Source organism: Dryas octopetala, chromosome 9, assembly GCF_963921425.1.
Source record: "Dryas octopetala chromosome 9, drDryOcto1.1, whole genome shotgun sequence".
Taxonomy (NCBI): domain Eukaryota; kingdom Viridiplantae; phylum Streptophyta; class Magnoliopsida; order Rosales; family Rosaceae; genus Dryas; species Dryas octopetala.
The window spans coordinates 13,861,525-13,884,765 of NC_141374.1; the positions used below are offsets into that span (position 1 = coordinate 13,861,525).

At 36.1% G+C, this 23,241-nt stretch overlaps 4 protein-coding genes across 5 annotated transcripts; 2 read left to right on the forward strand and 2 right to left on the reverse strand.

Moving 5' to 3' along the window:
* Positions 1-770: 770 nt before the first annotated feature.
* Positions 771-6,285, forward strand: LOC147274424 (respiratory burst oxidase homolog protein C-like). Its single transcript, XM_086228616.1, has 11 exons — positions 771-1,205; positions 1,307-1,469; positions 1,644-1,692; positions 2,002-2,115; positions 2,233-3,051; positions 3,191-3,286; positions 3,436-3,551; positions 3,903-4,005; positions 4,373-4,446; positions 4,866-5,434; positions 5,696-6,285. The coding sequence occupies exons 1-11, from the start codon at positions 845-847 to the stop codon at positions 5,803-5,805; spliced, it is 2,574 nt and encodes an 857-aa protein (XP_086084742.1). The 5' UTR covers positions 771-844; the 3' UTR covers positions 5,806-6,285.
* Positions 6,286-10,288: 4,003 nt separating this feature from the next.
* Positions 10,289-16,104, forward strand: LOC147274425 (respiratory burst oxidase homolog protein C-like). Its single transcript, XM_086228449.1, has 11 exons — positions 10,289-11,060; positions 11,144-11,306; positions 11,415-11,463; positions 11,575-11,688; positions 11,806-12,621; positions 12,747-12,842; positions 12,979-13,094; positions 13,297-13,399; positions 13,704-13,774; positions 14,436-15,025; positions 15,570-16,104. The coding sequence occupies exons 1-11, from the start codon at positions 10,424-10,426 to the stop codon at positions 15,677-15,679; spliced, it is 2,865 nt and encodes a 954-aa protein (XP_086084575.1). The 5' UTR covers positions 10,289-10,423; the 3' UTR covers positions 15,680-16,104.
* Positions 16,105-17,492: 1,388 nt separating this feature from the next.
* LOC147274426 (RmlC-like cupins superfamily protein) lies at positions 17,493-21,981 on the reverse strand. The gene is made up of 3 exons (XM_086228334.1): positions 21,978-21,981; positions 21,212-21,274; positions 17,493-18,338 (listed from the first exon to the last, which is right to left on the reverse strand). Exons 1-3 carry the CDS (start codon positions 21,979-21,981, stop codon positions 17,728-17,730), a joined length of 678 nt encoding a protein of 225 aa, XP_086084460.1. The 3' UTR covers positions 17,493-17,727.
* On the reverse strand, positions 18,964-21,286 carry LOC147274427 (inositol polyphosphate multikinase beta-like). Of its 2 annotated transcripts, none has more exons than XM_086228447.1 (2): positions 21,066-21,193; positions 18,964-20,148 (listed from the first exon to the last, which is right to left on the reverse strand). In XM_086228447.1, exons 1-2 carry the CDS (start codon positions 21,072-21,074, stop codon positions 19,303-19,305), a joined length of 855 nt encoding a protein of 284 aa, XP_086084573.1. In that variant the 5' UTR covers positions 21,075-21,193; the 3' UTR covers positions 18,964-19,302. The 2 variants fall into 2 exon arrangements, with proteins under 2 accessions (XP_086084573.1, XP_086084574.1); XM_086228448.1 differs by lacking the exon at positions 21,066-21,193 and adding an exon at positions 21,212-21,286 and having other exon boundaries at positions 18,965-20,148.
* Positions 21,982-23,241: the final 1,260 nt, after the last annotated feature.

The following is a 23,241-nucleotide window of genomic DNA, read 5'->3' on the forward strand; positions in this document are numbered from 1 at the left end:
GAAATAACACAATTAATAGTCTTTGGAGTTGGCCTAAATATTGGGAGAAGGTGGGAAAATTTTGATCCCTTCTAATGTAACAAAAGAAAGAAACACCTCAATTAATGTAATTACATCTATTACATCAAAGACTATAGCGTGGTCATTACTTTGGCTTCAACTCAAAGTTTTGAGTTTCTATTTCCTGGAACCATATTCTGCGATTTTGATGTTGTAACTGCAATATCCTTTTCGATTTTTTTCTTTCTTGTGTCTCAAGGAAATTTTTCGGAACAATTAAATTCATTGTTTCATTTGGTCTTTGTTTGTTGCAATGAGAAGTGGTTTCCATGTCATTTGCTTCTGAAAATTTGAAAAACTAGCTAAAATTTGAGCCGTTTAAAGAGATTTAGCTCTTTTTGAAGAATAAATAGAAATAATAATCTTTGAGTAGTGTTTGGACTCCTCTCGAGTTGTGCATGAAGCCTTCTCGAGAAGTGCTCAAACCTTATTATGTGGTGCTCGAGCATGAAAATTTGAGATATTACTTTTTTTTATAATTATTATTATCAACAACTAACGTTTAACTGTTTAAGAGATTTGAACTCAGTGTCTCTTCATGACAAATGAGAGACTAGTGTCACCACTAGACCAAATAGACATTGACACGAGATAATACTGTAGGGTCATCTTTTGAAGATTCTAAGAAAGTGGTTAAATCTTTTTAATAAAAAATAAATTTCCCAATACTTTTATATATATTGCTGGTCTTTCTTCTTTTTTTTAGAGGGAGGAGAACAGAGTTGTGAGACTTCACTTACCTTAGAGCTTATCAAACTTGTTCCTCAGAGAAGTTTGTAAGGTCATGCAGAAAATGGGAACGCATGATGAGGTTGGAGGAGGAGGAGGAGGAGCATATAATTACTCAGACACAGAAATGGTTGATGGAAGCGAAAGCAAGGCTAATCACAGTGGTCTACAGCTGAGTGGCCATGCCGAGCCGAGTTTACTACTGGTCACGTCCTCAACACAAGTCCATGACCCTCCAACACGACGCAGTTTTGATCGAACGCAGTCGGCAGCGGCGCCTGCGCTGCATAGCCTCAAGTTCATCAGCAATACCGATGGTAATGCAGAGTGGCCTGCGGTTGAGAAGCGGTTCCACAAAATCACTGCTTCCACCAATGGCGGCTTGCTTCCTCGCTCGCGTTTCGGTGAATGCATAGGTCCGTACAGCTAGCTAGCTATTCATTCATTTAATCTCTTTAATGTTTAATTACATTTACTATTATATGTAGTTTAAAGATGATCATGTGAAATCTCTTAGGAATGAACGAGGAATCGAGAGAGTTTGCTGGGAAGCTGTTTGATGCTCTGTCTAGAAAGCATGGTATAAAGGGCGATTCCATCAACAAGGATCAATTAGAAGCGTTTTGGGACCAAATTTCTGACCAGGGATTCAACTCCAGGCTTCAAACTTTCTTTGACATGTAGTAACTTTTGCTTAATTAACCCGGCTAGTTTTCGTTTTTTTTTTTTTTTTCTGAGAGTTGGTTTCTAACAGAATTGCTTCTATGTTATTCTGTCACCTTTGTTATTGATTGGTTGATCATATATATGGAGCAACATTAAATTGAATTAAGTGGTGAACATGTAAAATTCAGGGTTGATGAAGATGCAGATGGCAGACTCTCAGTCGAGGAGGTCAGAGAGGTATGACATATCTAACATGTGTTTCTTAACCAATCCTAACTACCATGTGATTTTTGTTGTGCTAAATCAGATTAAATTCTCCTTCAAGTTCTTGTTATCAATGGACTATAATGAACACCGCAAGGAAAAGAATATTAATGGAAAGCAATAACACAAACAAAGAACACCTGAAATTTGCCAAACTTCATCCCAACACTCCATAGGCTATGGACCCAAAAAACTCTGAATGCGAGCCAAGAACACCACAATTTTTGTGTCAGTTCCTCTGAATGACATCTTCCAAATAAAATTGGAAAATTTTGAATGCAGATCATTAGCTTAAGTGCTGCTGCCAACAAACTCTCAAATATCCAGCAACAAGCAGTTCAATATGCAGCTTTGATCATGAAAGAGTTAGATCCAGACGATCTTGGATACATCATGGTAAATAAATTAAAAGATGTTCACTGAATTCCTATTTTCTTTAAAGGAAAAATCTTATTTATAGATTCTTAAATTATTTGTCAATTGGGGATGGTGTTAATTAACTGTGTGGAACAGATAGACAGCCTGGAAAAGCTCCTTTTGCGAGGACCAGACGAGACTGTGGTTAGAGGAAGAGATCAAAACCGTAACCTAAGCAAACTACTGAGTCAGAAGCTCAAGTCTACAACAGAGAACAACCCATTAAGGAGGTGGTGTAGTAGCACCAAGTACTTCTTGCAAGACAATTGGAAGAGAGTTTGGGTACTGACACTGTGGTTTGGGGTTATGGCTGGTCTATTCACATACAAGTTTTTGCAGTATAGAAAAAATGCTGCATATGAGGTTATGGGGCATTGTGTATGCATGGCCAAAGGAACAGCCGAGACACTCAAATTCAACATGGCTCTCATCCTACTACCAGTCTGCAGAAACACCATCACTTTTCTTAGGAGCAAAACCAAATTGGGTGTCATTGTTCCTTTCGATGATAATCTTAATTTCCACATGTTGATGGCTGTGGGAATTGCAATCGGAGTTGGTATACACGCGATTTCTCATTTGGCATGTGATTTTCCGCGCCTTATTCATGCAAGCAGTGATGAGTACAAGCTGATGAAGCCATTTTTTGGGGACCAACAACCTTCAAATTATTGGTACTTTGTTAAATCAGTGGAAGGAGTAACTGGGATTGTAATGGTAGTGTTAATGGCAATAGTTTTTACATTAGCTACCCCTTGTTTCAGAAAAGGTAAGCCCAAGTTGCCCAAACCTCTGAAGAAGTTCACTGGCTTCAATGCCTTTTGGTATTCCCACCACCTCTTCGTCGTTGTCTATACCTTGCTTGTTATCCATGGTGTTCACCTATACCTCATCAAGGAATGGTACAAGAAAACGGTTAGAACCTAGAACCTTCTTAGTTACCTCATATTTTGATCCCCCTTTTAATTAGCAATTAAAATTTTGATTGATATATTGTTTGACTTTATATATGAATTATTTTTATATAACACTTTTATCCTGGAATTCATCACAGACCTGGATGTACCTGGCTGTTCCACTCACCCTCTATGCTGGTGAAAGATTGATTCGGGCACTTCGATCCAGATTCAAGCCTGTTAAGATACTAAAGGTGAACAACTTGATCAATACATAGCAAGTATTCATATCATATTAATATATTATATGCATGTTTATGTTTATATTAGGGACATGTTTAGTCATAAAAGAGGCCAAAATGAAACATATCTGTTTGTTTCTTCTTAAATTATGCTGAATTAGGTGGATTTTCATCCTGGAAATGTGTTGGCAATTCGTATGTCGAAGCCTCAGGGCTTCAGATACCATAGTGGGCAATACATATTTGTTAAATGTGCTGCTGTCTCTCCATTTGAATGGTAATTAAGCATCCCTTCAAACATTGTTTCTATACGTACATATGTCATAATTACCTTATGCATGTAGTGGCACTATATATATGGGTGATGTACTCTTCCCAGACTGTTAATTATGGATCAAGTAGAGTTATGTTTACTTTTCTCTTGTCAAACCATCTCACAACGTTGCTTATATTGTCAGACTATAAATTTGAACCACATATTCAGATAAGAATCAATAAATCAATGATTCAGATTTACAGTTTGGCGAAAAATCATTTAATAGTTTGACAACATAACATATTAAACTATTTTCTGCATATGCTTATATATTTTATTTTTGAAGTATTTGGTTGTTGACATGTCAAAAAGGCACCCATTTTCCATTACCTCAGCCCCTGGAGACGACTACCTCAGTGTTCATATTCGAATTGTTGGTGACTGGACGGGACAACTTAAAACGGTGTTCTCACAGGTGTGTAAACTCACATACTTTAGCTAGATTTTGCTATTGCACTAGGACAACGTCTTATGCATCAGAAGTTTATATAAAGCTTCAACCATTCATGTCCTCTTTATCATAAATTAAGCAATGAAATCACTGTTTTTACAACAGTATCGAGCTGTATTGAAAGTTGCCAAATTATGTGGTGCCAATATGCATGGTTATATCATAGGGAACAGACTGAGAATAATTAAGATAAATCATTGGTGCAGAAAGCTAATCATAAAATTAAGAACAACCAATTTGGCATGTATCCCTGTATATATGGATAGACTTTACTTAAGTATCACAAATTAAATCACATGGGCTGCTAATCTTTTTCTATTGGTTTGTTTAGGTGTGCCAACCACCTCCTAGTGGGAATAGTGGACTCAAAGCTGACTGCCTGAAACTGAAAGGAGACAACTTAGAGTAAGTCAAATTAAAATCAAGACATTTTATTGAAATCAATGAAGAAGATATTTTACTGGCTTGTGAAGGTGTTTGTCATGGACTTGCATAAACAGTTAAGCCACACATCATCATCACAGACTATATATGTGTATCAGTGTGTGTAAATAATATATGTATACCTTACATATAGATATCAGATAGGGACACCTAATAAACATGTATGCAGGGGATTTTGATGGGCAAGATTGTAATGTGATCAGAGTCGATCCGTTTTCTCTAACGTAGAAGATTCTGTGGCTCTAGATTTTTTTTTTTACTCTTTATTGGATGAGAAAGTTGCTTTGTGCCTATAAATGATAGCAACCGAATGGGTTTTCTTTTTTCTCCATATGTATCAAAAATAATTGCAAATTGTCTATGATGATTATTATGAGCAGGTATCCCAGAGTGGTGATAGACGGGCCCTATGGAGCACCAGCTCAAGACTACAAGAAATATGAAGTGGTATTGCTGGTAGGGTCGGGAATTGGGGCAACCCCAATGATAAGTATTCTGAAAGACATAGTGAACAACACAAAGGCCATGGAGGAAGACGACGAAGGCAATGCTTTAGAAAATGGGATGATGAGTAAGAGAAATAGTTCTAGTACCACCAAGTCTTCATTAGAAACACCATCAGTTGGGATGCATAACAACTTCAAGACCAAGAAGGCCTATTTTTACTGGGTGACAAGAGAGCAAAGGTCGTTCGACTGGTTTAAAGAGGCAATGAATGAGGTGGCGGAATCGGACCACAAGAGGGTGATTGAGTTTCACAATTATTGCACCAGTGTTCATGAAGAAGGTGACGCACGCTCTGCCCTCATTGCCATGCTGCAGACCCTCAGTCATGCACAGAATGGTGTTGATATCATCTCGGGCACTCGTGTCAAGTCCCACTTTGCCAAACCCAACTGGCATGAGGTCTTCAAGCACATTGCGAGGGATCACCCCGATGCCACAGTAGGTGAGTCCTCTACCCCTTATACCCTTAATCTTCCATATTTTTCTTTTCTAATGCTATATATGCTTACCACATTGGATATTTAGAGCGGTCATCTCTCTTATAAAGGTGAGGTGAGACTCAGTTAAATGGACTTTTAACGCTACGACAATTCAATAATGCTAAAGAGATGGCATTTTTAGACCATATTATTTGTTTTCCAGGTAATTACCATTTGTTTTCGAGAGAGAGAGAACTTAAGGGGTGTGTATGTATGTCGTGCAGGGGTGTTCTACTGTGGGCTACCTGGGCTTATGGAAGTGCTACGCCAGCTAGCTTTGGATTTCTCTCACAAAATCCCCACCAAATTCGAGTTCCATAAAGAAAACTTCTGATAACAACACAAGGAGAGCAACAAAGTCTTCCTCTGAGTCCCACCATGTGCAATTAATAATCCCACTTTCTCTATCATTTACAAGTTTACAACCAAAGAGAATATTCTTGCTGCTTTATGTAAAATATCCCAATTAGTGTAAATCGTGGATCGTATTTATTCACATCATACTCTCATAAAAAGGGAACATTTAAGAGAAAAACAATTATCACAGAAGAGTTCCAGGAGTGGAAGGCAAGCAGGGTCATGCATGTTTCAAACTTTGACAGAGAACCTTTAATTGAGTTCTCCATCTGCTTACTTACTGAAGAAATTTAATACTCTGATAAAAGGGAAGATAATTGTTGTTATTAAGCATTAAAATAGTAGTAATTAAGAACAAAACCAAATTCCGAGACTTCATGTAAAGCCTCTGATAATTAGACATTCACAAAGTCTCCAAATTTGGTTGTCTGGATTAATGTGTCATTAACTCTTTACAAGAGAGTTACTTCTAGGTACTAAATGGATCAGTCATTATAAACAGTGACGATTTTCGCATTCTAATTTTATAGGTTTGTACTTATTTCTTTATTTTTATGCCTTGATAATTGAACATATAAATATATAATGAAAGAAAATAAAAAAGTGGAGTGTAAGTGTACAAAAAGAGTGTGAAAATTACTACCCTATATAAAATAGTTATTCATTGGTAACAATGTTATTATGTGCTTCTTCTAGCAGACCCACTAATTGCTGTAGAGAATAATCAGATCAGTGTATCCACTTGTCTAATACCACATCACCCATCTAGCATTCTAGCTTGTAGTCCATAATCTTATTATCTTTTCTTACTGTACTGCACAAGTTTTGTTTGAGGGCAGGTGATGACTAAGTGTAGATAAGTTTCAACGATTCTTTGAAACATTGGGTATATACAAGTTATTTATAGAAATAATTATTTATAGGACCTCTTTTATTAACTGGACAATCATTGTAATAAAATGATTATTTATTAATAATAGAGTTTTTTTTATTTTTTTTTTTTCAATTTTGGTATCTAAACTTTGGGTATTGTTCTAACTAGGCATCTAAACTATTATTTGTTTTAATTTTATATCTAAACTTTTATTTTGTCCCAAATTGATATACAATGTGACTTTTGTTAAAAAATACTAACAAAATTTGGTCATGTGTGTTACACATGTCTTGTATTTAGGGTTAATTCAGCCTATTCATGTTCCTATGTTGACTTAAATGGCCCTAATTTTAATGTATTATTTTAAAAAAATCACCTTATATATTAAATTGGGACAAAATAAAAGTTTAAGTATAAAATTAAGATAAATAATAATAGTTAGAACAAGATCCAAAATTCATGCATCAAAATTGAAAAAGACCCTTAATGACAACTGGATCTCTTCTATTATGTGTTTTATGTCAATTTTTAAGTCCTCCAAACGAAAAAATTTAATTATTACCAACCTTTAATATAAGAATAAACAGTTTGTGTTAAAGAATTACACAAGCCTAATTAGGCACGACATGAGTCTAAATTTCCCTACCCGTGTTTCACATAAAATTAAGTCCACAACAATAAAGCACAACATGACATAAACATAATTTAAGAAGAAGCATGATTGATTGAATGGATCTAATTAAAATGGGATGCACTGTGACTGATTTTACACCTCTACTTTTGGTTGTTGAATGTCGATGTTTTAACTTGCTTTTTTTTTTTTTTTTTTTTAACTTCCTTTTTGGTACAAATGCAATAATGCATTGCATGTTCTTAGAAAGAAAGAAAGAGAAAAAAAAAAAAAAAAAAAAGATGGAAAAGAACAGAACAAATGAAGAGAAAGCCATTCCCTTTTCTCATCGTGAGTCAAAAAATAAATAGGGCAGTCGCCTTCTATATGGTGACTCCTTTGATTTGAATGATGTGCACCCCACTGCTTGCTTCTACTCGGTTCCAGCCATGCATGGGTTGACAAAGACTCTGTATATCTACCAAAGTACAAGGATCATCACACGAATTATACTCAAATGCCATGTCAAACCAATTTTATTTTATTTTGGGTCAGATGGAATGTCAAAGCAATTTAATGAATTATGTTACTGAAGTGGTAAGGGAAATTAGGTAGAGTAATGAGTTAGAATTAAAATAAGACAAAAGTTTGATTCATTCTGACATAACAAAAAATAAACCTTCTTCCAATCAATTAAGTCAACTAATTTTATAACTCATCTGTTCATTTATGATTTAGAAGCAAGGAATTAAATTTGTTTGGTCAGATCTTTACATGTTTGAGGTTAATCTGGTGGAAAATCACCTACCTCAGCTTTTTTAATCGACATTATATATATATCCCCTATGATCACGCAAATAAGATAATCAGAAAGCAGAAATTAATATAAGAGAATACCATGTGGGTTTGAATTTTGTCATCTATGATGTTTCTTATTATTTTTATGCACCTCCTTTAATGTTGACTCTCAATGAATTAGAATACAAATTTTTTGGTACGTTTTTTCTCAGCCATGATCTGCACAACTTTACTCCATTTGTTTTATATCAGCTGCCCTGGAGTAGTTGAGCTTGTCTACCCTATGGGTTATGGGGGACGAGTAAGGACTATACATTGCATCTATACAATTACACAAATCATCTATATGCCAATATTAGGTACTTGGTAACAAACATTAAACACCACAACTAAATAACTAATAGCACTTGGAGTTGGTCCAAATAATAAGGGGGTGGAGAAATGGAAATCTCTTTCAATGTTTGTTTCTAATATTAGGCACTTCGTAACAAACATGAAACACCATAGTTAATTACATTTGAGATTAGCTCAAGCGGTGAGGAAAAATGGAGAAAAGGACCCGATCGAATAAGTCAAAGTTTCAATCCATTTCAATGAACAAAAATAGGCACCTGAGTTAATGTGATTACATTAATATTATATCGCGGTGATGATTTGGCTTCAACTCAAATTTTGTGTTTCTATAAACCATTTTGCGAATTTGATGTTGTCACTATAATATTTTCTTTAATTTTTCTTTTTTGTGTCAAGAAAAAAACAAATTGGGACATCAGATACCATTTGTTCTATATGGTCATTAGAAGCCAGTACGGACTGATAATTCATACCAAAAACAAAAACTGATAATTAATTGTACGTACATCAGCTTTCCCACGTGAAAATCACTCATTAGTAATTGTAACTTTGGCAACATCAGCCAAAATACTTTACCGACGATTATGTCGTATCTAGTAGTAAAATTAAGCCTCAAGTTTAAATTAAACACCCAACTATAGGGGTGGGCACGGTACGGTATGGTACGGTATGAGCCCCATACCGATATCATATCGAAATTTTTATTTGGTACGGTATCGGTACGGTATGGACATTTTTAAAACTGATACCATACCATACCAGTGTTCTATGAATTCGATATGGTTCGGTATGGTTTCGGTATATACCAACATTTTAAAATTCTTTTTTTTTTTGTCAAAAAACAATATTTAACAAAAAAATATATATATATATATCAATGCCAAAGAAACTACAACAATGACAAAAGAAAGAGTAAAACAGTAAAACACAATAGCAACTTAGACCCAAGTATATAAAGCATGATAATGAAAACAACAGGAAGACATCTGCATCTCTGTTTTAGAACGTAAAAGTAAGCAACATAAAATGGACAGCAGTGATGGCCAGCTGCAAGGTCTTGGTTTAAGTGTTAGTCAAACAAGAAAATACTGAAAGTAATTAAAAATTAGGCCAATAAGGCAATAAGCTTCCTAGAACAAGCACATAACCACCATATAAAACATTTTTTAGTCATCTACAACTAACAGTCCAAGTCAGTGTACTTGATCGAGCTATATAATCCTAAAACACTTTCACAAACTCCCCCCTTCTGCTATTTGAAAAAGTTAGAGAATGCTTCTTTGAAATCATTTGCAAATTAAAAAAAATTAAAAAATTAAATAAAAAATAAATCGGTACAGTACGGTATTTCACGGTATTGAAAGTTTCATACCTATATCATACCGATTTAGACTCGGTACGGTATGGTATCGGTACGGTATATAATCGGTATTATTTTTCGGTATAACATTGACACGGTACGGTATGGTACGGGTTCGGTTTCGGTATTTCGGTTTTAAATGCCCACCCCTACCCAACTACGGTGGTAGTGTGAATTTTATTTAAGTCTACGAATTAATAAATCTTTTAAGAATATCTACAAATTAACGTATAAATTGAAAAAATATATTTTTATTTGCTAAACCGTTAATATTGGGGTTAAATTAAAGAAAATATTTGAATAAACAACACACGGTCACATTCAATTTGAATAGAGGGTCACAAATTTAGTAAGTAGAACAATTCTCTCTGTTGGTAAGACATATGGTCTATAAATAAAGGGTGATGATGGAGGAGGCCTTGCACTTGGAGCAAGCATACACTCCAACCACTAAGAGTCTAAGACACAGAGGAATGGAAGAAACAGAACATAACTAATTCCAAAACCCCTGTATTCACTTTTATATTGCTGGTCTTTCTTTTTTTGAGAAGCTTCACTTAACTTAGAGCTTATCAAACTTCTCTGAAGAAGAAGTTTGTATGGTCATGCAGAAAATGGGAACAGATGAAGAGGTTGGAGGAGGAGCATACTATTACTCAGACACAGAGATCGTTAATGGAAGCGAAAGAATGGCGGCGAATTACAGCGGTCCACTGAGTGGACCTCTGAACCAGAGAGCAGGTAACAAGAGCTCCAACTTCCACATAGCTGGCAAGCCCGGCATTAGTACCACCGACGAAGAAGCTTACGTGGAGGTCACTCTGGACGTCGTCGACGACTCTGTCGCCGTGCGCAGCGTCGAGCCTCTCGAAGTTCATCATCATGAAGAAGATCATGTCGAGCTGAGCTTACTTGCCAAAGCTGGTGGTGGTTTGGAGAAGAATCGATCGCCTCGCGGTTCCTCTTTTGTACGGACTGCTTCGGCGCGTATCAAGCAGGTTTCGCAGGAGCTGAAGCGTCTGGCCTCGTTCTCGAAACAGGGTCCAGTCCCTCCTCCTCCTCCGCGACGTCGTTTTGATCGAACGCAGTCGGCGGCGGCGCCTGCGCTGAAGGGCCTCAAGTTCATCAGCAAGACGGATGGGAATGCAGAGTGGCCTGCGGTTGAGAAGCGGTTCGACCAGCTCACTGCTTCCTCCAATGGCTTGCTTCCTCCCTCGCTTTTCGGCGAATGTATAGGTCCGTACAGCTAGCTATTCATTCAAAGTCTCTTTACTTTCCTAATGATATTTTGTAGATGATCTCCATGGATGTAAATGTAGGAATGAATAAGGAATCGAAAGAGTTTGCTGGGAAGCTGTTTGATGCTCTGTCTAGAAAGCACGGTATCGAAAGCGATTCCATCAACAAGGACCAGTTGAGGGAGTTTTGGGACCAAATCTCTGAGCAGGGCTTCAACTCTAGGCTTGAAACTTTCTTTGACATGTAATAACTTCTTCTTAATCAACCCCCAGTTGTTGTTTTTTGGTTTTGAGAGTTTCTAAGAGAATTAAGTGGTGATTAATTACTAATTAAACATGTAAAATTTTTCAGGGTTGATAAAGATGCAGATGGCAGAATCACAGTCGAGGAGGTCAGAGAGGCATGACATATCCAACATGTGTTTGTTAACTAATCCTGGCTACCATGTGATTTTTGTGTCGGTCTGTCAGAGTGACATATTCCAAATCAAATTGGTGAATTGTGAATGCAGATTATTAGCTTCAGTGCCTCTGCCAACAAACTCCCAAACATCCAAAATCAAGCAGAGGAATATGCAGCATTGATCATGGAAGAGTTAGATCCAGAAAATCTGGGATACATCATGGTAAATAATTTAAAAGATGATCATTGAATTAATCCCATCTTTTCTCTTCTTCAAAATCTTACTTTTAGATTCTAAAATTCTTGGTCATTTGGGGATGGTTAAAACTGTGGGGAACAGATAGACAGCTTGGAAACGCTTCTGTTGCAAGGACCAGATGAGACTGCGGTGAGAGGAAGAGAAAGCCGGAACTTAAGCAAAATGCTGAGCCAGAAGCTCAAGCCCACTAGAGAAAACAACCCATTAAGGAGGTGGTGTAGAAGCACCAAGTACTTCTTGCAAGACAATTGGAAGAGAGTTTGGGTAATGGCACTGTGGCTTGGGGTTATGGCTGGCCTATTTGCCTACAAGTTTGTGCAGTATCGAGAAAAGGCTGCATATGAGGTAATGGGGCATTGTGTATGCATGGCCAAAGGCGCAGCCGAGACACTCAAATTCAACATGGCTCTCATTCTGTTACCAGTCTGCAGAAACACCATCACTTTGCTCAGGAACAAGACCAAATTGGGTGTCGTCGTTCCCTTTGACGATAACCTCAATTTCCACAAGGTGATAGCTGTGGGGATTGCAATTGGAGTTGGTGTGCATGCGATTTACCATTTGGCATGTGATTTCCCACGCCTTATTCACGCAAGCAGTGACAAGTACGAGCTGATGAAGCCTTTTTTCGGGAAGGAACAACCTTCGGATTATTGGTACTTTGTTAAGTCAGTGGAAGGAGTAACTGGGATTGTTATGGTAGTGTTAATGGCAATAGCCTTTACATTAGCTGCCCCTTGTTTTAGAAGAGGTAAGCTCAACTTGCCTAAACCTCTGAAGAAGCTCACTGGCTTCAATGCCTTTTGGTATTCCCACCACCTCTTCATCATTGTCTATACCTTGCTGGTTATCCATGGTGTTCATCTATACCTCACCAAGGAATGGTACAAGAAAACGGTTAGAACCTTCTTAATTACCTCATATTTGATCACCCTTTTAATTTGCTAATTCATCTTTTGATTAATTGTTTGATTTTATATATGAAGTTTTCTATAATATGAAATTTTGCCTGGAATTGACAGACCTGGATGTACCTGGCTGTTCCACTCACCCTTTATGCTGGCGAAAGATTGGTTCGGGCACTCAGATCCAGCATCAAGCCAGTTAAGATACTAAAGGTGAACAACTTGATCATAGCTCTATTATTCATATCATATTATAATATCTTTATGTTTATACTGGGGACATGTTAAATTATAAAAAGGGCCAAATGAAATCTATCTGATTGTTCCTTTCTTAATTATGCTGGATTAGGTGGCTCTTTATCCTGGAAATGTGTTGGCAATTCATATGTCGAAGCCTCAGGGCTTCAGATACCATAGTGGCCAATACATGTTTGTTAATTGTGCTGCTGTCTCTCCATTTGAATGGTAATTGAGCATCCCTTCAAATATTCTTAATGATGATTCATTATTATGGATTAAGTAGACTCATTTCAAAATGTATGGTCCTTACAATCTAACAACATAATATATCAAACTGTTTGATATGAGAGCAGTTCACTATTTTGTACACTTTTTTTTCATGTATTTTCTTATGTTGCTAAGTACTTGGTTGTTGACATGTCAAAAGGCACCCATTTTCCATCACCTCAGCCCCTGGAGATGACCACCTCAGTGTTCATATTCGAACTCTTGGCGATTGGACCAGACAACTTAAAACGGTGTTCTCACAGGTGTGTTTCTGGTTTGCAAAACTTGCATACTTCAGCTAGATTTTTCTTGAGCTAGGAATCAGTTTTATGTATCAGAAGTTTGTATAAAGTATCAACCACAACACCATCGAGCTGTATTTAAAGTTGTCAAATTATGTGGTGCCAAATTGCATGGTTTGCTTATAGGGAACAAAAAATAATAAGATACTGGTTTGGTACAAAAGCCATGCTGATCATATATGTGTATATATATAGATCGATACACTTGAATACCACAATTTAAAATCCAAATGGACAGCTAATCTTCTTCTATTGGTTTGTTTAGGTATGCCAACCACCTCCTAGTGGGAAAAGTGGACTCCTCAGAGCTGACTGTTTGCAAGGAGACCACTTAGAGTAAGTAAATTTAACTAATTAAGGATTAATGCTCCATCAAAATAGTTTAACAGACCAACATGCATTTCTCCATGGGTAAAAATTATAATTTTTTTCTTACCAAGAAAAGAGAAGAAAATTAATTTGTTGTTGTACAGGTGGAAGTGTCCAGTTGTCAATGTAGTCAGTGACGAACATAGGCAGATTAAAAACTTCCTACAGTTGCATAGTGGCCAGTGAAAGTGTTTGTCATGTACTTGCACATACAGTCAAGCCACCTCACTTCCCACAGTTGCATAGTGGCCAGTGAAAGTGTTTGTCATGTACTTGCACATACAATCAAGCCACCCCATCATCACTAACTACATTATATATATGTGTTTCAGTATACACACAATATACTACTTTCAGAACAAAAGAAGATAAAGTAGACTATTACTATTGAATGCATTTTATAGATATTAGATAGGGACATCTAACAAACATCTATGCAGGGGATTTTGATGGGCAAGATTGTAAAGTGATTAGAGATGTCATGTATCTCTAAAGTAGAAGATTCTGTGTGGCTTTGGATATTTCATTTTTGTATTCATTATTGGATGAGAAAGTTGCTTTGTGTCTATTAATGATAGCAACCTAATGGGTTTTCCTTTCTGCTATGATGGTTATTATAATTGAGCAGCTTTCCCAGAGTGCTGATAGATGGACCCTATGGAGCACCAGCTCAGGACTACAAGAAATATGAAGTGGTGTTGCTTGTAGGGCTGGGAATTGGGGCAACCCCAATGATAAGTATTTTGAAGGACATAGTGAACAACATAAAGGCCATGGAGGAAGTAGAGGAGGACAATGCCTTAGAAAATGGGATGAGTGAGAGAAATAGTAGTACCAAGGCAGTAACACCAAACAGAACAAAAGGAGGTGGTTCAGGTTCAGGTTCAGGTTCAGTTGGGGTCCATAACTTTAAGACCAAGAGGGCTTACTTTTACTGGGTGACAAGAGAGCAAGGGTCATTTGACTGGTTTAAAGGGGCTATGAATGAGGTGGCCGAATTGGACCACAAGAGGGTGATTGAGTTCCACAATTATTGCACCAGTGTTTATGAAGAAGGTGATGCACGTTCTGCTCTCATTGCTATGCTTCAGTCCCTCAGTCACGCAAAGAATGGCGTTGATATCGTCTCGGGCACTCGTGTCAAGTCCCATTTCGCCAAGCCCAACTGGCGTGAGGTCTTCAAGCGCATCACACTTGATCACACCCATGCTAGAGTTGGTGAGTTCCCTACACGTTACCCTAAACTTCCACAACTTTAATTTGCTTCTAATCTTATACTTTTAGCTAATGTTGGTGAGTTCACATAATAAGTTCACTAGCTAATGTTGTATTAAAAATGAGATCCTTTTAGCATTGCTCATGAGAAATGGCCAATGGGTAACTAAATTCCATCTCTTTTAAGAGATATGATATAAATAATTTTATCAGATCATTAACCAATAGAACGTATATTCTCTTTCTATTTTATACTTAAAAACATGTTATACCATTGCCTTTATGTGCCTGATGATAGTATTTTGTTTTTTTCCTTGGACCTACCTTTTGTTGTGTTGTTCACATTTATTTTGTCGTTTCTATTAAAAATAAGCAACATGAAAGTCACTGCTTGGACAATATATTAAACTTAGTGGTGGTTCTTTTTCTTTTGAGGATGAGAGATCATATAGATGATTAAACAATTAAAATATCCATGTCTAATCATTCATTTACCAGCTAATCAGGATTTAAGGGGTTTGTGTTTGTGTGCGTGTGTGTCGTGCAGGGGTGTTCTACTGTGGGCCACCAGCGCTTACGGAAGAACTACGTCAGCTAGCTTCAGATTTCTCTCACAAGACCACCACCAAATTCGAATTCCATAAAGAAAACTTCTGATGATAACAATTACACAAAGGAGAGAGGAGAGCAACAAAGTCAATTCCTCTGAGACTCCCACCACTTTCTCTCTATCATTTACAAGCAAAAAGATAGACATTCTCCATGCTTTATGTAAATTATTACAATCTTAATTTATCTTATCCTCTGCTTTACATATATGAATAGAAATCTAACACTTGAGCAGTGGGTTGGAACTTGAAAGTAGGTATGGAGGAGAATAAGGTGGTGGTTTGTGAGTTGTGACAGTAACAACAGCCTCGTGACCCTCATGTAATGCCCTGTTTGATGTGGCCCATTAGGGGTATCACAGTCATTTTCTATTATAAAAGTCACAGGATGGAGAGAGATATGCAGAGTTGTGCATGGCATGTTGTAAAATGAGTGACTATCTACTTTTAGTCTGTTACTATTAGGCAAGCTAAGGCATCGTTTAGTTGCTTCTTACTTTCGGACTTTTACATAGAAGAAGTGAAATGTCTTTTAAGTTATACATAATTAATGTCTAACACAGTTATATATATATATATTTATAATTTATACTATATATTGTTTAAGATATCGTATAAAATGTTAGGGTTTAAGCTTTTTATGATATTTTAATTATTTTTTATATAAAAATGTATTAGAATTATTGGTTTATGGTTTAAAAACAACTAAAAAAAACCCCAAAACAGCCAAACAAAACCCCAAATCATTTTTTTTTCCAATTGCCCAAAAGCCCAATCAAAAGAAAATCTTTTTTTTTTTTTTTCTTTCCGTGTGACTGACTCTTCTTTTCTTTCCTTCTTCTTATTTCTTCTGCTTCTTCGCTGCCACTGTCAGTGACTTTTCTCTCTCTCTCTCTCTTTCTTATTCCTCTATCTTTCTCTCTCTGCATCTCCATCACCAGCCCACCCTCACCCTCACTCTCATCTCTTTCTCCCTCATCTCCCCCTGCCACCGCTCCCAGCCGCCGAAACCCACTGAAAACCAATTGCTTCCAGCCCCTCATCTCTTCATTCCTCTATCTCTTTCTCCCCTTGCCGCCACCCTCTCTTTCTCCCTCGATCTCACCAGCTGAAAATTTCGGCGAAATTTCAAGGATTTTGATGATTTCGGCGAAATGATCACGAAAAATTAACGATTATACGTTTCGATTTCGACCCCCCCTAAAATCGAAATTTAAACCCTTGGTCACAATTTAATTGTGACTATCTCACAACTAAATTTGAAGTTGTGAGTGTCGTACAGTCACAACTAAATGTGAAGTTGAGACTATATTAGCAATTTTTCAAGATAATATAAAACCCTCAAAGACAATTTTGTCAAAACTTTATAATTTTAACTAACATTCATCATATGTAGGCCAAAGAACAAAAATGTCAAATAAAAAAGGCTCAAATCAAAGGAGCCAACATGTTTATGACTTAATCTAAAAAACTACATTTAAATTTAGTAGTTCAATTGAAATATTATATGGTCTTCATGCTATACTAAAATATTATTAAGATTTGATATTTAATCCTAATTTTCTAGAAAAAAAATTGTGTTTAATGAATTTTTTTAAAATTAAATAAAAAATAAAAAAATCCATTCTACCATGTTACTATCCCACTTCTTCCAATTATCCTATATTTATTTCAATTTTTTTCTCCCTTCTCCATTTACATTTTATCTTTTTTATCTTTTTATTTAATTAAAAAATATATCCTAAATATGTATTTTTTAGGCTTGTGGACAAAGTTAGACAAAAGTTGTGTAAGGAGAGTTTAATTTCTCTATTAATATAACATCATCACAGATTATTGATTAAAAAAATTTCTTTGCTTTACATATCATCATAACATGTTCTGCAGTACTATGTGGAAGATAGAAAACACTAAATTCTGCCATATAATAAGCCACAAAGCTTTACAATATATGGGGCAGTCTGTCTTTAATTTATGATCACTTCTGTTCCTAGCCCACAAACTCATGGGACTCTCAGCACAGTTGAACAAATGTTATGCATTGAACTATTAGTATACACATATAACTATTAACTATTCATCTTCACATGGTAGGATTTACTTTTTGATTTGCTGCTTGTTAAGACTTGATGAAGAGCCAAGTAGAGTGACATTTCTAATGTGATCAGTGCGAAAGCCCTTTGTTAGCTTGTCTATCATATCCAAATCAGACTCAACCATGGCATCAGCAATGCTCACCACCCCTGGATTCTGGCTGTTAAACACTGAGAAAGCAGTGGCAAAATCATAACCTGCATTCAAACAGTAGTGAAGCAGACCCCTGGGGAACACAAACACATCTCCTTCCTTGAGAAACGTTTGGAATGCCTTGTTTTGGGTGTCAATGAATCCGGCAAGCACGATGCCTTTGCTTACGAAGAACATTTCCGAAGCCCTGGGGTGGGAATGAAGCCTTACCAGACCATCCACTCTGAGGTCTGTTCTTGCAATTGAGAGGCCAAGGGTGTTTAGGCCTGGAAAATCTGCAGCAGTGGCAATGGTCACTGAGGAGCCAGAGAAGTTGTCTGTACTGCCAGCTTTGGTCAGTTTGGAAGTCTTGAAATCAGGAGCACTGATGTTTGTTGGGTTCTTGCAAGGGAAGCCATTGATGAAGATGGTTTGCTTTCCTGGTGGGGCTGTAGGACAAGTGTCCTGGAGATTATCACAATCTGCCAAGCAGGTTTCACTGCAAAAACAGATGAGAGATAGAAAGACAATGCAGCAGGCAAATGATGAATTCATCTTAATGCTCGTGTAGTAATCAATATTTTCCTTGTTATGTATATATATAGGTACTGTTTTGTGAGGTTGCAAGAAATGGAAGTAATTTTTTAAGCTTGGAGTTCACTGCTAGATTTGAAATGGATTATGTTGTAAGAAGTGCATTGCTTAAAAGACAATTGTTGGATTCTGCTTTTTGGCTCATAGGTCGGCAATAGAAAATTCCATAATGGACCCCAGACAAGTGTTTGACATTATTTTGTGTTTGATACATTTCCTTAATCCGCAATCTTCCTTGCCACTACGGGAAAGGAAATGGCTGCACTGGCTTTTAAAGCAATGTGGCATTGATAAAAAAATTTATGAAACTTAAGGAACATTTCAAGTATGTTATTCTCATTAGTTCAATTTAAATAAAGATATGCTGTCAATTTTTAAGGGCTCTGTTTCCATTTGATTGGATTCTAATGCTGCTCAGGAATTCAGACCAAGAGTATAGTATGATTGCAAAGATCTTAGTCTAGGATCTTAGTAATAGTACTGTATAGGGGCAATTAAATCAAAATTTCTCAACTTTCAAGTTTGCCAGCAGTTTTATGTCTCACAGCTCTCGGAATAAACATGGTGCATATAAATTTATGATCAATATATGTTCTGAAACAAACATAATCAACAACTGCAATGATCAGCCGAATCTATTATTTTAGTAAAAAAAAAAATGAATCATAATGGGAAGAGAAATTGAATACATCTGATGTTAGAATCCAGAATCCCCTAATGAAGCTTTGTAGATGAGACACAGAGAACAAAAACAAAAAAAGAGAGGTGCCATTAAGGGCATTCCATTATTTTCTCCTTACTGTTATCAATGTAACTTCCCACAGAGAGGTAGACAAGCTTTGGTTCAATTGTTTACTCATTAGGACTGGTGATGATGTCTTTGATAAACTTTATTAAGGAACAGAGCCCACCCAAGAAGTTATGGTCAATAACACCCTTGCCTTCAATGACATGTGCAAAATCAACAAGTTTAACTTCAGCACCTGGATTCCCCCCTTTCAGTATTGACTCCTTATCATACACCATCAGAACTGAACTAGAATAGAAATGGAAAATGGTCTGCTCCTCAAACCATGACTTCAGTCTCAACAATTGTGCCAAGATCCCATCAGGGCCACCATAAACAGTTGATGCAAGAGAACAATCTGGTTTGATATCTAAATTTGAGTTAGAAGAAACAAATTTCCTCAGACTTAACCTAGTATCCTCAACAGTAAACTTTCGAATAATGTCCCTATCAGGCTTCCAAAATCCAGTCTCTTTGCTTTCATAAACCCGAAGTCCAGATAACCTAAACCCCAGTGCCAGGCCCGTGGTTTCTTTATCTTTCTTAAGACACTTTTTGATATAATCCTCAGTAGCTTCTAGGTACCATGTTCTGGCACCAATTTTAGCGTCCAATATAGATGGATTGATTCGACTTGAGACAACATCTTGCAAGACAAGATGAGGATGTAGGCCAGAACCGTCAGATGCCTCTACAAGCTGAGTGCCATAAAAGACAGGGAAGAAGTTGTGGATGTGGTCTGGAATCCTAGTGTCAGTAGAGAATGATGTATAGAATGCCTCCTCATTGGCTCCACGTTCATTACTTTGGAGAGGCTTGTAAAAGTGCCCTGAATCATCTATAAGAGGGCCAAGTATCCCATCACTGGCTTGGTGGCCAGCAACTTGATGATCTGGGACTTTGAGCATGGTCTTGAATAAAAAGAGAAATATCAGACAATCAAATAGAAATCAAGTTGGGAACACGGCATCATGAAGAATAAATATACTGCCCCGATAAATCAAAGGATTAAAATTGGCAATAAAGAAATAACTATAGTGAATGAAGCACGAGCTTCTCGTTTTGAAGAAGTGAGATGGCAGAGGTCCCCAATTTCTCATATACAATTATCAAAATTAGCGGACTTGCCAACATAAAGTGGATTACTAGTTTAGCTTTTAAACACTAAAAAGCACCAAACTAGGCTACCAGCCAATACTCACCAAGTTAGCACATTCAACTCAAAGAGAAATAATCTGATGGGGTAAAAAAAACTCAAAGGTAACTAATACTTTTCTTAGTTGCTATAAAAGGAGATCCAAATATGATAGCAAGATGTATACTGGAATAAATCCAACTGCAAAACTAAGCTAAGGTTGACAAAATTAGAGTTTTTCAGTATCATTCATTACAAAAGATAGTTCCTGTTGTCATAAACAACCTGAAAGATTATGGACAAGCAAATATTTCTAAGTTCTCAAAATCAAGGCTTGGAAAATGTAACCTACAGGCTTTACTAGCAAGATTTGAAGCTTTACGATTATAAGTTTGTTTTTGAAATTTCAATGGTTGACTATCATCGGGTAATGCAAATTTCTACCAGATGGAGCCTAAGCTGTGACAGCAGACAGTAAAATAGCAACACAAAGAATTCTAAATGTAACCATACAAATACATCTAAATGCTAAAAATTGCAAATGGGATTATATAGAAAATCAAGTAAAACACAATCTTGATGTGATAATTCATGCCTACGAATGAGATTATGAGAATGCAAATGCTGACAAGCATACAAGAAAGCAAATCAACCAGATTTTCCTATTAAATTAGAAGAGAAATTGAGACTCACTGGATTCATTAATGGGCAGAGCAGTAACCAGATTCAAGCCACATTAGAGTAAAACTATGAAATCAAAGCAGATTCAAACCAAAACCTTAATTTGTTCAGAGAAATTGTGACGGAAAAACCAAAGAAAGAAAGCATAGAGGATATACCTGCGATGGCTGGCGACGACGACTGCTTGGAGTTAGGGACGTTCGCGGAATCGAGTGGAATAGCTTTTTATATTTTTAAATCAACTTTGATTTTAAAAAGAAGGCCAACTTTTAATTGAGTTAAAGCGCTGTAAAGTTCTGTTTGACTTGTAAAGTTGTAATCAATAAATTATCCTATATTATTTTATTCCTATTTAATATATTTTTTATGTACTAATATTCTTAATAAATTTATGGTTCTTGTATTTTTGTAAAAATTTTATTTGATCTTGTTTTTATAATTTTCGTAATTTCAATAACATACTTTCAATACAATAACAATTAAGTTTAAAACATTAACTTTGTTTAATTTTATGATGAAAAATTTGACGTTTTTTGCACGTGAGTGACATTTCGAATATCTTATTCTACCTAAATGTTTATGTAAGCCTATAGGCACTATTGAATATAATAAGTTTGGATAAATAAGAAGTTTTAACGCGACAATGAATATGTTCAATGCCGAATAAAGATATAATAGGCATTTAGGTAAATTAAAATATTTGAAATGCCACTCATTTGCAAACACGTGCGTTCACGTCAAATTTTTCATTAAAAAATTAAAAAATATTAATTATTTGTACTTAATGCTATCGTATATAAAGTACATTACCAAAATCTCCAAAGAATAAAAGTATTAGATCAAAATAGAAATTTTATCTATATCTTCTATATATATAAAGCAAAGGCTCTCCTTAGGTGAAATTTTCAGAAATTCCACAAATACCCATAGTTAATTAAAATTATTAAAACATACAATTTTAATTGGACAAGGACAAATGAGTAAATCAACCACTATTGCAATTACACAAATTCAAAAATAAATTTGAAAAATGATGCAGTATGAGACCACGTTCTCTTTTTTTACCTTTTTTTTTTTTTTTTTGTGTGTATCCAAATCATGTTATCTCTTCTTTATCAATCCAAACTCACATTCTCTTCTTTTGCAGCACATTCTTCCCCACAATCTCTTTAGTGGTTTACTTAATTTTTCAGTTTTATGAGTTGAGAATTGGATCGATTTGAGTTTCTTAGATTTTGTGATTGGATTCTTTTTTCCTCAGGTAAAATATGTTTCTTAGCTTTCATTTGTTTTTATTCGATCATCAGAATTGGGATACTGATTCACCTCATGAAATCTCCATATATCTAACTATAGATTCTGTTTTTGGATTTAAGCATTGTGTTTCACTGTTTCGAACAGAAAGGAAGGCCTTATACACAGGTATTAGCTCCTTTGTTGTGCCTTTAATTTGTGGCATACATGTTGATGGCGGTTACCTCTTCCTCATCCTTCTGTTGGCCCTATGTTATGAACTCTTCTCCTCATAGTTTAGGCAAATGGGCCCCACTTGGCTCTGCTCTTTATCAACCTCAGAACAGAGCGGCTCTGGCTTCGAAAGTAAGTCCCTGTAGGACTCATGTTAACTAAATTGGCTATTTTCATAGGTAATAATTGTCTTAGGTGTTGTTAACTTTTATTTGGATATGGTGAATATTTGAAATATTTGAAATATATTTTTAAATTTCAAATTTTACATGATAAATATTTAGCCACAGTTGTTTCTTTGAATGCATTATTAGCTCACGTAATTTTCATCATCTACCATTTACTACATTTCACTTTATTCTGATTCAACTGGCCTCCTCTCAATTCTTCTAATATTACATTTTGGTAATAAAATGCTCATCTTTCAATAGTACTGTTGGAGATTGGAGGGGGGCAGGGAAGTAGCCATATTAGTGGTCTCAAATAAATTAAAATTCCTTTGTTCTGCTATGGATTTCTTATATATGTCTGTTGATTGTGGTTATTATTAAATTGGTTTTTACGTTTATTCTCACATGTATTTCCCCCTCTTCAACAGGTTGTCATTTATAGTTTATTGATTATTGTAATATTGTTAGTTACGCTTAGTTCAGAAGCCTATATTGGTAATACCATAATACATACGCAAGATGTATTAGTTTGGCTTACTGCAGCATGGTAA

Excerpts from the sequence above, each read along its gene's own strand:
- LOC147274424 (XM_086228616.1), top strand. The coding sequence starts at position 845 with ATGCAGAAAATGGGAACGCATGATGAGGTTGGAGGAGGAGGAGGAGGA. Across the intron at positions 1,206-1,306 it reads GCGTTTCGGTGAATGCATAG|GAATGAACGAGGAATCGAGA; the intron begins GTCCGTACAGCT and ends GAAATCTCTTAG. Across the intron at positions 2,116-2,232 it reads ACGATCTTGGATACATCATG|ATAGACAGCCTGGAAAAGCT; the intron begins GTAAATAAATTA and ends TGTGTGGAACAG.
- LOC147274426 (XM_086228334.1), bottom strand. Across the intron at positions 18,339-21,211 it reads GTCGTCGCCAGCCATCGCAG|ATTGTGATAATCTCCAGGAC; the intron begins GTATATCCTCTA and ends CCTGCTTGGCAG.
- LOC147274425 (XM_086228449.1), top strand. The coding sequence starts at position 10,424 with ATGGTCATGCAGAAAATGGGAACAGATGAAGAGGTTGGAGGAGGAGCA. Across the intron at positions 11,061-11,143 it reads GCTTTTCGGCGAATGTATAG|GAATGAATAAGGAATCGAAA; the intron begins GTCCGTACAGCT and ends ATGTAAATGTAG. Across the intron at positions 11,689-11,805 it reads AAAATCTGGGATACATCATG|ATAGACAGCTTGGAAACGCT; the intron begins GTAAATAATTTA and ends TGTGGGGAACAG.